At 50.6% G+C, this 12,590-nt stretch overlaps 1 protein-coding gene and 1 non-coding gene across 4 annotated transcripts; both read right to left on the reverse strand.

The window, feature by feature from the left end:
* Window positions 1-4,391: 4,391 nt before the first annotated feature.
* Window positions 4,392-11,952, reverse strand: gmeb1 (glucocorticoid modulatory element binding protein 1). Of its 3 annotated transcripts, XM_037474872.2 has the most exons (10): window positions 11,639-11,952; window positions 10,145-10,337; window positions 9,780-9,832; window positions 9,557-9,672; window positions 8,508-8,611; window positions 7,782-7,930; window positions 7,343-7,468; window positions 7,064-7,201; window positions 6,679-6,816; window positions 4,392-6,601 (listed from the first exon to the last, which is right to left on the reverse strand). In XM_037474872.2, exons 2-10 carry the CDS (start codon window positions 10,270-10,272, stop codon window positions 5,769-5,771), a joined length of 1,785 nt encoding a protein of 594 aa, XP_037330769.2. In that variant the 5' UTR covers window positions 10,273-10,337; window positions 11,639-11,952; the 3' UTR covers window positions 4,392-5,768. The 3 variants fall into 3 exon arrangements, with proteins under 3 accessions (XP_037330769.2, XP_037330772.2, XP_037330768.2); XM_037474875.2 differs by lacking the exon at window positions 11,639-11,952 and having other exon boundaries at window positions 6,679-6,801; window positions 10,145-11,064; XM_037474871.2 differs by lacking the exon at window positions 11,639-11,952 and having other exon boundaries at window positions 10,145-11,064.
* A 226-nt stretch (window positions 11,953-12,178) lies between these two features.
* Window positions 12,179-12,312, reverse strand: LOC119219780 (U11 spliceosomal RNA). The gene has a single exon (XR_005120539.2). It is a non-coding gene; the product is annotated as a U11 spliceosomal RNA (small nuclear RNA).
* Window positions 12,313-12,590: the final 278 nt, after the last annotated feature.

The raw sequence follows: 12,590 nt of genomic DNA on the forward strand, positions 1-12,590 counted from the left end.
AGACTGAAACAAAGACGAATGGGGAACAACCGGTGATCGCAAAAAGAGATCTTCACTACGTCAAGGTGACACGTGGACTCATGGGTAACGCGGTTTTCAATACGTTTAAATAAACGTTCAATAGTTAGCTTTTGACAGAAGATCTGAGTACAAAGACACTGAGGTCCGAAGCAGCAGGTGGACAAGACAAAAAAAAAAATGCTTCCTTCCTGCATCTCTGCATAATAAAAATCACCCGGCTCCGAGTTTTTTTTTTTTTTTTTTTTTTTACTTTAACCACTAAACAATAACCCCTGTCACCTCGGACAAAGGTCACATGAAACATTCATATAGCAAACACGACGCGCAGTAAACCCAACGTCACCTGCTGTTGGGCCTGCTGTTTGTGTCACGTTCGACGTCTTGGTTTTGGATAGGTGGGGATGGTGAAATGTGCAGCTGGTAGGGGGGGGGGGGGGGGGGGGGGGGGCAGTTGCGCGTCTGCTCGGCTGGCGTCTCGTGTCCTTTCCAGGGAAGGCGTTCGTTTCCCATCCTCTCAGAACTCGACGCGTCCGCCGTGGATTCAACGCCTGGAGCTCGTTCAACTCCCGTTGAAGGACAAATTCCACTTTTGTTTTTCAGCCTTCGTTGACCTTTCGGCAACGAGGATGCCGCGTGGCCCTCGAATTTTCCACAGAAAAAAAACAGAAAAGACTGACTGACAAAAATGCAGAAACGTGACCTTGTTGTGTGTCGCGCTGCCAGTACGCACTTTGGCATCGTGAGGTCAGAACGTGGCGTTGACATCCTGAGAAAGACCTATTAATACAGGCACGGGCCAAGTTATCTGTTTCAAAAAGGCGCCCGGGACAAATTCAATCATGCATTCATTCATTCATTCATTCATATGGTGGTGGCGGTGCTCGGATCCCGAGAGGCGCGGAGCTGCCGAAAAAACACACAAAAGGCTGACGGTTTGCAGCACGAGGGGCACCATCAGCTCTGAAAGAGGGGGGCCGGCGCCGGGGCCCCCGAACCGCCGCCCCACCCTGAGTGGAGGCCGGGTAGAGGTGGGGGAGGGAGAGGGGGGTTAGGGGGGGGGGACGGGTGGAGACAGCGTCGTGGATGTCACTGCAAAACCAGGCGCGGCGGCCTGTCAGCCCGGGGAGCCGAGCCTCTCTCCCCCCCCCCCCCCCCCCCCCCCCCCCAACCGGTTCAACACTCGTCAGCGTTTTTATTTTCATAAGCCGAAGAGCGGCGAGATGTCAAAGTCTAGGGGACTCACACGCACACACACACACACTCACACACACACACACACACGCAGGGCTGTAAGCTGTGGAAACTTTAACATAAAAGCCTTCAAATGTCAGATGTTCTCCGCAGTCATCCACACGAACGGCGTGAAAGCGATTACCTCCAAGGAGATGGCCGACATGTGTTCCTCCATCGGCCCCCGTCTCATCTCAGCAGGAGAGGGGTGAGGCCTCAGTCCCCCCCCCCCCCCCATCACGTCCCCCCACCGTCGCGCCGCAACCGGACAGTTTTCTTTATTTCCACCCGGCGTGATGCGGCACTTTGAGCCGGGGGGCCCGTTCTCATCGGCACCGAGCAATTACAGGGCCCCCCCGAGGGCTGCCGCACACTGAGAATGAACGCCGCGGTGCCGGGTGATGGTCGAAAGGGTCCCTATTGTGGAGGTGGAGGTGAATACGGGTCACGGAGACCGATCCCCAGGACACTGAGCTTCGTCTTCATCTCCCTCGACCTCATCCTAGTGGCATATATCAGTCCCCTGTGGTAGTGTGTGTCTGTTTGTGTGTGTGTGTGTGTGTGTCCATACAATATTCTCGGGTTCTTTCACCACTGTTGTTCCCACACAATCTTTAATTGCGCAGAATCATCCCAATAAAAGTTGTTAAAGCTGTTAAAGGTTCAAGTATCAGCGTTTATTTTTCTCAAAGCTGTTTGGAGCAAAACTTACAAAAAGGACGCCTTTTTCGCCACGGGAACGCTCCATTCCTATTGGCTGCAGGGTCTGCAACCAAGCAGTGCCAGTTAAACTGTGCACCAAATAGAATGCAGTCCGGCTCCTTTACATGAGGGACTATATCTACATTGTTATATTGAAAATCGCTGGATTCGGAACCAAATCAGGCGAAATGATGAAGTTTCACCGGGAGTTCCTAAAGCACTACAAAGGTCAAAGTTCAGCTGTGAGTTCTCAGCGAGAAAGAGGATTTTAATGGACGACCAGTTTCACCAAACGAAAGAACAGAGGGAAGAAGAATTCTCTCATTCCCGTTTTCTGTCGCTCGAACATCACACGTCACATCAAATCATTTATTTTCCACTTGAAACAGCACATCGTTTCACACCATCTCGCCTCCGTCAAATGATTGACATTGACACCCGCTTCCATCAGGCCTGGACGGATGCACCTGTCCTGCTTTCGTCGTGACACGCGGTGGAAAGTCTGGGAGTTGAGAAGAAAAAAAAAAAGAAAAAAACAAGATGAAGGGAAGATTACAGGGAAAGAGAAACGTCCCATCTGTCGAACCCTTGCTTTTCTTTCCAAAATGAATCTATTGCAAAAAGACGTACGTGCTTTTTAAGAGAATGGTTGGGTCCGTGACCTTTGGCCTATCGTTTCATTTCGAAAGTTCAATTACCCGATGGTATGTCCGAAGATCTACTTCGGGGGGAAAGCCCCCGAAAACGCTGTGCCGACGTTCATGAATCCCACTGAAAAGCGAGAGAGGATTTAATGGAAATGTGTTCACTTTTAGGGCCCCCACAGGCGCGTTAGGACACAGGGGTCATTGTCCACAGCCGTCTGAGAGGACGCCAGAGAAGGAGCACGTGGCATCCGGAGGTGTAAAGGGGAGGGGGGGGGGGGAGGGAGATTCCATTTTATTTAAAAAAAAAAAAAACGCACCACTGGCTGGGCTGATGGGAACGATTTCCTCCCCGAGGCTGAAGTGGAGGCGGCTCGCATCGCGGGGCCAGATGAGAGGAAGCAGACAGGGGTGACAATCCGGCCTCGGTGTGTGTGTGTGTGTGTGTCAACAACCACGCCACTATCCCCCCCCCCCCCCCCCCCCCACTCAACGGCGGGGTTAACACCTCTGTCCATCAGCCCCACCCTCCCTCCCTCCCTCCCTCCTCCTCCTCCTCCCCGTCCGCTTGTCAACGAACTGACAGGAAAATTCGCACCTTCTGCTGCCGGCAAGCGCCAACATGGCTGGCAAGACAGGAGAGATGAGGGAGGAGGGGGGAGGGGGGGGGGGGGGGGGGGGGGGGGACAGGCTGCCAGTTATAATAGTTCCCTTCACAGCCTCACTTGCCCAGAGGAAGAGAAACTCCAAAATCAGACGTCAGACGTCACCCTTGGTGCAGAAGACCGGGTGGAGCCTTTTGGGGGAGAAGGACCAGCAGGTCCACGAGCTCGGGGGCTTTGAAGCATGATGATGAGGGGAAAGCACCCCAAAAAATGGAGATTCTGAGTTTCTGAGGCTGCAGAAAACAGCAATCACATGAACACAATTTGACAAAAGCTAATACTTTGGCTTTTGTGTTTTTAGCCAAAGACAAAATTAGAATCATTCAGGTGGCAAAGTGAACATGCTGCGTTGTTCCGGCTTTTTATTGTGACCGCGGCCCGCCGCTATAACTGCCACTTGGGGCTATTGAGAAGGGCCGGGATTACATTTTAAGATTTTTTTTTAAAAGAGCTGCTCATTCACGTGAAAGAAAAAAAAGGCCCTGGGTTAAAACCCACCGCCAACGAGACGTCGCGCTCGTGTCTCCATTCTCAAAGTGATGCTGGCACAAGTTCTGCTCCCTGTTTCCCTTTCCATCCTGTGTGCAACCCGTGAGCCAAAACAATCCACCCCCCCCCCCATCTGTGATGTAACTCCAGCCCGCCATGCCCCCCGCCCTGCGGTTCTGTCTCTGATGCCTTTTGTGCGCCACACACCTACAATCAGTCCATCCAGGTGTGTCCCATTTTAACCCTCTGGCCTGTGGATGTGCCTGTTATATATATATATATATATTTCTTTGTGTGTGTGTGTGTCTACTTGTGTAACTGAAATCCTCTCGCCTCTCCCCCGCCCCTCGCACAGCCTGTCGTGGCGCATCAGGGGCTACAAGCAGTGGGAACCGTAATAACCTGCAGGCCGCCGTGCCCTGTCAGCGCGGCTCAGCCTCCGTCCCCTTCTCGCACCCCCACCCGTGACGGTGCAGATTGCGCCGTATATATACACACTGCAAAACATGAAAAGAGATTACAGCAGCAGAGTGTTTCCACCATCTCTCGACGCCTCCGGAAACGTGCGGTCTCGGCCCTGGCCCAGGTGGAGCGGGCACACAGCGCCCCCTGGTGGGCAAACACTGAAACAGGGTGTGTGTGTTTTTCTCTCCTGTTTTAATCTGATATTAAAACACATTACAAAGTCAGTATGCAAATAGCCTCATCTGTTAAGTTAAATCGTGGGAAGTGGACAAGTCTAGAATGGGTTTTTGTTGGTTTGAGCATAAATTAATCCCAGTTTGCGCCTTAAAAAGAGAGGCTCGTGTCTTCAGTACGGAAACTAATAAATATGACCCTACAAGTGAAAAATACAGGCATAAAAAGTGTCTCTGTGTATACACACAGACGCACACACACACACACAAACACATCTTGTATATGTTGACTTAAACAATCACACCAGTAGCTCATACTATCATACTGAGATAAAGCCCCAGATGAATGAATGAATGAATAATCCATATATGGAGCATGTGAATGAACACAGGTAGTACGAAACTACAGAGAGAATAAGTGCATATGTAGCGATGCAATCCCAGTGAGAGCTCAGTCAGTCATTTAACCTATAAAAAAAAATAATCAAAAAAACACTCAATTCTAAAGAACTGCAGAAAAGCGGGCCAGTGCAAAAAAAAAATAATCAAAAAAACAGTACAGCTTGGTTGCAACAGTGCAACGGACTCAAACACTGTTAAACTGGTAAAGAGTCTGAGCAACAGAAAGAGGAGAAACCGACAGTCCATCACGAAGCCCTCTGTGTGGACCCCACAGCTCTCCTTCAGGCTGGAAGGAGGATACCAATTAACTGCAACTCCAGTGTTTGTGATGGGTTTGGTCAAAGCGTCCGTGTTGGTTTTGGTGTCATTGTGGGGACTCGGGGGATTGATGGGATGTGGATCTCTTTAAATTAAGTTCGACTTATTAGTGTGGTTAGTTTTTTGTGTGAGACCAAAATAAAAGACATCGAGTTGAGAAAACTCTTGAGCTCTTTAAGCTCTCAATGACGGTTTGTTTGCTTGTTTATTTTGTGTTCGGTAGTTGGCAGAAACTAATGAGGAGAAAGTGGCTTCGAGAGCCTCTCTTCCGTTTTGAAATGTCGACACATTCCCCAAAAATCCAACGTGGCCGTTGTTACAGACAGAAATGACATGTGTGAGTTGTAATAAATCAAAATCATACTTGAAATTCATATCCAACAGAAGCACACAGGCATGTTCTTTTGTTGTGATGCCTCTTTGCCCAGATAAAAACAACTACGAGTTGTGAGAAGCACGTACACACACACACACACACACACACACACACACACACACACACAAAGGAAATAATAAGGAAATAATGGCTACACCTAGAGCTTGGTCTTAGGCCAAGGCAAACTGTGGATTTTGGAAACTGCATATTTACAGATTCACAAGTCCGTGACAGCTCAGCACGAGTCCGCCGCTGTTCTGCTGGATAAAATCGGAGGCGTGTCTCATTGCACCTTGTTTTCTTCCTGAGTGTTCTCTTCTATCACCACGATCTGTACGCCGGACAACTGCCCGCTAGCGTCCAGCTGCAGCCCCTGAACCCCCCCAGTCTGCACCTCCTGCATTTGGCACTGCGTCTCCTCGCCGCCGCCGCCGGCCATCGTCACCTCCATCGCGCCCTGCACCCCGTCCGCGCCCGCCCCGCCGGCCAGCTGCAGCTCCATCACCCCCACCGCCTGCTGCTCCATCGGCGCCGGGTTGATCTCGATGACCGTGTGCTCCTGGCCGGCCTCCACCTCCTGCTGCTGCACCAGCATGCCGCCGCCGTCCACCACCTGGCCCTCTAAGGGCACCATCTCGGCGCCGCCGGCCTGCTGGCTGAGCTGCAGCAGCTCCAGGGGGCTCACCACCGTGCCCAACTGGCCGGAGTCCTGCACGTTGGCGGTGCCCACCAGCGTGAGGCCCGAGGACGGGTGCAAGGTGATGGTGTCCGCCTTGCCGTCTCCGGTGAGCATGTAGCGGGTGAAGAGCTGCGAGCCGGCGGGCAGCAGGGTGACCGTGTTGGACGACTGCGCCAGGGAGGCCATGGGCAGGCCCGCCATGGCGAAGGGCTGACCCACCGAGGACAGCGAGATGGGCGAGAGAACGGTGAACTGCTGCGGCTGCAGGGCCGCCTGCTGGGCGACGGGCGGCGCCAGGAGGGTGGAGGCGGGCCTCTGGAGGCGCGGCCGCTTGGTCGGCCGCTTGGCGGGGGCCTTGCTTTTGGCCGGCTGCGGGCAGGAGAGCAGCGCTCGCACCTCCTGCTGCTTCCTCTGGTCCTCCAACTGCACCTCCAGGTCTGCACGGGGACAGCACGTTGTGAGAACGGGCCCCCCCCCTTCTACCATCTAGAGGCCATGTGATGTCTGTACTCACTGCTGAGCGTGCTGAGGATCTGCTCCTGGCCGGGGTCCGTCTGCTCCCTGCGGTTCTCCAGCGTCTTCTTGACCGAGTCGAGCAGGCCGAACACTTGGGCGAGGTTACTGAGCACCGCCACCTCTACCAGACAGGAATCTGGGATCAGTGCGGCAACCAGTCAAAGGGTCACTTGGTCAGTCGGAGACGAGGTGACAAATTCAGCTCTTGAGAACACAAAGAATCGTTAAGCACTCCGCCGGGACCTGTCACACCACAAACCAGATCCATCTGCTCCATCCAATTGGCTCCTCCTTTCCATTGGTGCACCTTCCAGTGGGCCACCTGGTGGCCTGTCGGGGTGACGGTGTCCCGGCGGCCCGTGCGTTTCGGCGTGGTTTCCTACCTGTGTCCTGCAGGGCAGCGGGTTCCCTTCGCTGCTGCACGCCGTTCAGCAGCTCCACCAGCTCGGTGCTGATGTTGGTCACCACTTCCCCCAGCAGACCCACGTCGGCGATGCCCTTCCAGAAGTTCAGCGTCTCCTCTGCGGAGTGACAGACAAAGACACGCGAGCCTCAGTCACTGGGGGGGGGCTCTGCGTTTGGTCTCCAACTGCAGTTGTCCTTCCCGTGGGAGGAATCGCGCGTGTGTGTGTTGGGGGGGGGTTGGGGATGCTCTTTGTGACCTGAGATCTCGTTGGATTCCTTCTTCTCGGCAGCCTCCAGCGAGCTTGAAATCCAGTCCATCTTCCCACTCAGAACCTCTGCTCTGTCGTCGCTCACTGTGCCGCCGTTACCGAGGACAACCTGGGCTGAAATGTACACAAAAAAAGCACAGAAATTAACAAAAAAATAAAAGGTTGTTTTGGGGTCAGAAGGATGTATTCTATCAAATATCATTTAACATGATGAAATAAATAAGAGGGCACCAGAATTAGCCGATGCAATATACATTTTTAATGCATTTAATTTCCTTGTCACAAGATACGTAATCTAGAACTTCACTGCAATCTATATACATGTGTTTTTTTTTTTGCTTTCAACATATGTTTGATTAAATGTACGCACAGATTAAATGAGATTAAATGAAGCAAAAGCAGGAGGCGGCGCGGCATCGGTTCTCACCTTGAGAGGACGTGGGCGTAGTGAGTCCAGAGCCGTCGGGGGGGAAGCGCGTGTTGTTGATTAGGAGGTCAAACTTGGTGCTGCGACATGTGTTGGTGCACAGCGTGCTGTGCTGGTAGAAGTCGAGCTGACCGGAATCCATCATTTTTCTTCGGGGGGGGGTTGCAGAAAACACAAAGGGATCTTTCCAACAGTTCGTAAAAACCACGCGGGGTAACGAGAGCGTCTCGCTATACAAGCAGTGCATGTGACTAAAGTAAAGGATGGATAACATATCCATGCAGTGCGCAGGTGAAAAAAAGGCTAATGTGGAGTTGATGGGGACGGTGTGCGAGTTCATCACTTGAAGCAACACATTTCATATTTCTAATGATTTTACACCAGAGAACCAGCAGCTCATCACAGCTGCAGTGCCTGTTCATCACAGTGTGCTTAATAGCTCTTGGGAATATTCTGGTTCATCAAGTATGCAATCCCTAAAGATTTTTTTCAGAATGCTCATTTCATTTAATTTAGAGCTCAACGTTGACGGACAAATGTCGGAGGTCGCACAGAGTGAAGTCATCATTTCGGATGTATTCAAAATGTATGACATTTCTGCTCCTTACATCAGCCAATTCATTTCTGTTGTGAACTTTCAATTGTGGGAAGTTCGCAACCAACCAGAACTCCGAAGAGTGAAAGATGGCTTCTGGGGCTCACTGATCCCAATAAAAGCCTCCTCACCTTAGCATGATCCCGCCCATCCTGATGGCTCTCTTCCAGTCTTTCAGGGTGGCTTTTCCAGAAATGTGCACAAACTGCTTGGGGCTGATCAGCTGGTCTTCATACTAGAAAAGCATAAAACAGCAGAGTCAAATAGACACAAAATGACACATTCGTGAACAATAGCCATCAATACGAGAAAAAATGATTGACGATTAAGTCAATCTAGCGTTGTGTGTGGATCGTACGCTGTGAACATGTGTTATACGCAGCCCCCGCTGACAGACACAACGCTCATTTCCATGTTGTGACCACAGGAAGAAAAAAAACATGGCAGGTGGCAAATTAAAACCTTTTTCCTTTCTTTGGGGTTTTCTTGGACGCCGCCTGAGTTGCTCCAAAAGTTTCACATTAGAGTTCCACACCTTCCCGTCATGAACACTGAATTTCTTTGATGTGTTCAGATCAAAGCGACACAAACAACTGCTTTTAGGGTTGACCTGTTGTGGGTCAGAGAGATGTAATCTATCAACTATCATCTAACATGATAAAATAAATAGGAGGGCAGCATGTCACCCGTCAGTCATCGTACCCCAGAATTAGCCGATGGAATATGCATTTTTTTAAAAAGGTTTAGTCTTTGTTGGATTTAGTTCATAGTTTTCTTCGCAATGCTGACGGGCGAAATAAAGGATTTCTCTCCTACTTTTTCCGGACTATTTCCTGTGTTTCGGTGCATTTTGTCGGGCTTATCTCTTCATTGCAGGTTCGGCGTTGCCGGCTATGATTGACAAAAAGCAAGCGCGTGTTTTATTAAACTGGCATTACACTGCCTTTGAATAGATTAGCAAAATGATCAAAATAAAAAAAAAAAAATTAAAAATGGTGAGAACAGAAAGAAAACACTTGTCATATTTAATCGTTTCAGATATGCACCTGAATCAGCTGCAGTGTATTTGTCATTGGCACAACGCTATTTGATGCTTACACGTTGAAAGAGAGAAGAAATAGCAAGTGCAGTTGCCATTGTGCATGATTGCAGACTCATAAAAAATAGACGAATGCCCCACCTTCACGCATTTCACATTAATTCCCGGGCATACGAATTTCTTCACGAGCAACAAGGCTTTGCAGTCGCCGCATGTTATGGGACAGCCGATCTCCAAATTCTCTCCGCCGGCTTGATCTGAGAGAAGCAAAAGAGATACAGACAGCGTTCAAACCTTGAGGGCGAGGTGGCGGAGAAACGCCACTCAATCTTCATCACGAATATTGCTCTGTCGGATCTTTTACCCGCGTCCGCTTCGGCGGTCATGCCGGCTGCGTCGGTTTGAGCCGACTCCTCCCTGGAAAGAGCACAGTTTGCATTTCTCACGTTTGTTCTCGGTAAAATAGAAGCATTCATGCAAACATCCCGAGATGCAACAGTAACTTCGGGTTCAGTAAAGCTTGTTTGTTTTTTTTTTGTCACGGGAATCCCGTCAGCCCGCGTCCTGCGCTCCCATTGGCTCGCAGCTCCCTGGCGGACTGACCTGACAGGTCCAGATGTTTAGCACGCTCGGCATCTGGAATTAGTCGGTGACTGATTGGCCTCGCTGTCGCCGCGAGCGCCGCGGAGCCAACAGCTGCGGGGGTCACACCTGGCTTTGGGTACGTACCCGGTGGCGATCGGCTGGAGCTGGAGGATGACCTGAGTCTTATTCGGGTCGTCGGGGTCTCCATCGCCGTCGGCCTTCACCATCACCACCTCCGACATGGACACCGTGACCTCTTCGGCGGTCGCCATCGCACTCAGAGTAGGTTGCAGGGGGGGGCTGCTTTCTTACAACAGCTCTCCGGGAGTTGGATCATCTTAAAATGAAATAAATGGATTAACGTGTTTAAAACAGAAACGTACAAGTTGAAGCACGACAAGCTGGATTTCGGGAGAGAAATTGTTGGTCAGACGGCATAGCATTAAGATAACTAAGTTAGTTGAATACATTTTTCATGTGTGCGTTTAAAAAAGTTTAAATAAAACAGAATACGAGTTTAAGAGTTTGTAGCTGAGGATGAAAAAAACAAACCAATTTTTATTGAAAATGATGAAAAAGAAGTAATCTTGTCAACTGTAACAATAACAACCAGCTATACAACAGTCAAAAGCTCCAAAAATGAATTAATTAGTATTCATATTAATTTATATTCATCATCATTTAAAACTTTGAACTTTTGGTTTTAACACAAATGTCTTATTTAGACCCAACGTTTATTTCTCTGAACTAACGCGAGCAACACCAACTTAAGTCTTTACTTTACACCGTATGGACTGGTGAATTATCATAAACCCTCCTGTGTCTGCTGACGTTACGTCATTTGTGCAAAAATGACGCTGCGGTAAAACCTGTTTTTTTTTATTCACATTTCTCCAGCCGAACGTAACGGTCGCCGAATTAAAAGAGAAACGCAGTTTCGCGTCACGTCTGAGCAGATGCTAACGGACCCGCGCTTAGCAGGCCATTCCCCGGCTACACTTAGGGCCAGTTTCCCCCCGTTTAGTAGCACATAAACTACTCCAGATTCTTCCCCCACTCCCCCCACCCCACCACCACAAAGTTAGGTGGGTTATCACCCCCCCCCCCCTCCCGCGGGCAGAGCGCCGCTTGTTTTCCGTTGAGATCCAAACGGCTAACGTTTGTCTGAATGGGCTCGGTGGCCATTACGGCTAACGCCAGGGCGTCACTTCAAAATACGTAGGGCGTGCGGAGAGAGCGAGAGGGGGGGGGGAGAGAACGCGGGACGCTATTGTGAGCCGTACCGCCCGGGAGCGGTAACGCTTTGCGTTTACAGTGTGTGACGGTTACGTGCCGCTTGTCTGCGAGCCTTACGTCCCCCTCGTAACTCTCCCTGTTATAACTCTCCGCTCCCTCCTCAAAATGACGTCTCCCTGTGCGGCGGCACGTACGGCGGCACGGCGTCGTTGCCCCTCCATTCTGTGCGAGCCCGGCTGGCTGAAACCTCCTCCACCCCCCCCCCACCCACACCACAGCCGCCGCCGCCCCACAAATCCGCGATACAACCCGAAACCAACCGGCCAAAACTACCGCCGGCGCGTGTAGCTACAGCCCGGTGCATTTGCAAGCGCAACGGAATAAAAAAAAGCTTGTCCTTACCGTTTTTAAATGGGGAGAAACGCTGCCCTAGATTGCGGGGAGCCGGGGCGCATGCGCAGTGCGCGGCTATAGCTTGACTTCCTGCAGAGCAGCGCTCGCCTGTTGTGTTAAACCCCGGACAAAAAAAATCAAAACTACAACCGATTTCAATTTTCATTGACCGAATAATCTCCGTCGCATGTAAAGCGCGCGCGGGGTAATCGGTAGTGAGTGACGCGCAGTGCTCGTGTGGTTTATTGGGATCGCGTTCGATCGGGTTCTGTCGGGTCCGCTTTGCCGCCGTGGCAGTGTTGCGGGGAAGCAAGTACTGATAAAAGGGAATTTTGAATGAATGCATGAGAATTGTTCGGTGTTTGGCCTCAAAGATCCCACTTGTGAATCCTGACCCCAGGCGACGAGAGGTCGCAAGTTACGGTCAGATTACACACAAACGACCCAGTCGATGAGGGAATCGCTCACAGTAATGGCGGCGTACCGCTTTGAGTGTCTTTGAGGGTACAACAACCCTTTAGATTAGTTTTTCTTTATAACAGTTTCATGCGGGGCGCCGGGACGAGTGATCACCAGCAGCCCCTATGTTAAAAATTATGCTTCCGAAATCTCTTGATGGCGATTCCGCAGGAGGAGTGGTTATCCCCACTCCTCCTGTACCAAACATGGCAGAAGCCCTTTTTAACGAGTTACCTGAACATCGCATCATCTACTCAGTGGCGACATGTACCTCACTCAGAGGTGAGATCATTGTGCCGGTTCGTCTACGTACAAGTGCTGTTATGTTAGGTTGTATAGCAACAGAACAACAAGAGCAATTATTATTCTATATTTGTAGCCAATAGTCAATCTTTGTACGAATTCAAACACGTTTTATGTACACTTTTCCGCCGAAAAGCATGATGGGTAACATGAAGGGCTCTCATTGGTTGCTGTGTGCACTTCCGGCTTGTGTGGCGTT

This window comes from Pungitius pungitius, chromosome 17 (genome assembly GCF_949316345.1).
Source record: "Pungitius pungitius chromosome 17, fPunPun2.1, whole genome shotgun sequence".
Taxonomy (NCBI): domain Eukaryota; kingdom Metazoa; phylum Chordata; class Actinopteri; order Perciformes; family Gasterosteidae; genus Pungitius; species Pungitius pungitius.

What these genes read in the sequence shown, in the direction of transcription:
- gmeb1 (XM_037474872.2), bottom strand. Translation starts at nt 10,272, where the DNA reads ATGGCGACCGCCGAAGAGGTCACGGTGTCCATGTCGGAGGTGGTGATG. An exon ending in CTCCAGCCGATCGCCACCGG is followed by an intron (nt 9,833 to 10,144) that starts GTACGTACCCAA and finishes TGCTCTTTCCAG; the next exon opens with GGAGGAGTCGGCTCAAACCG. An exon ending in GACCGCCGAAGCGGACGCGG is followed by an intron (nt 9,673 to 9,779) that starts GTAAAAGATCCG and finishes TGCTTCTCTCAG; the next exon opens with ATCAAGCCGGCGGAGAGAAT.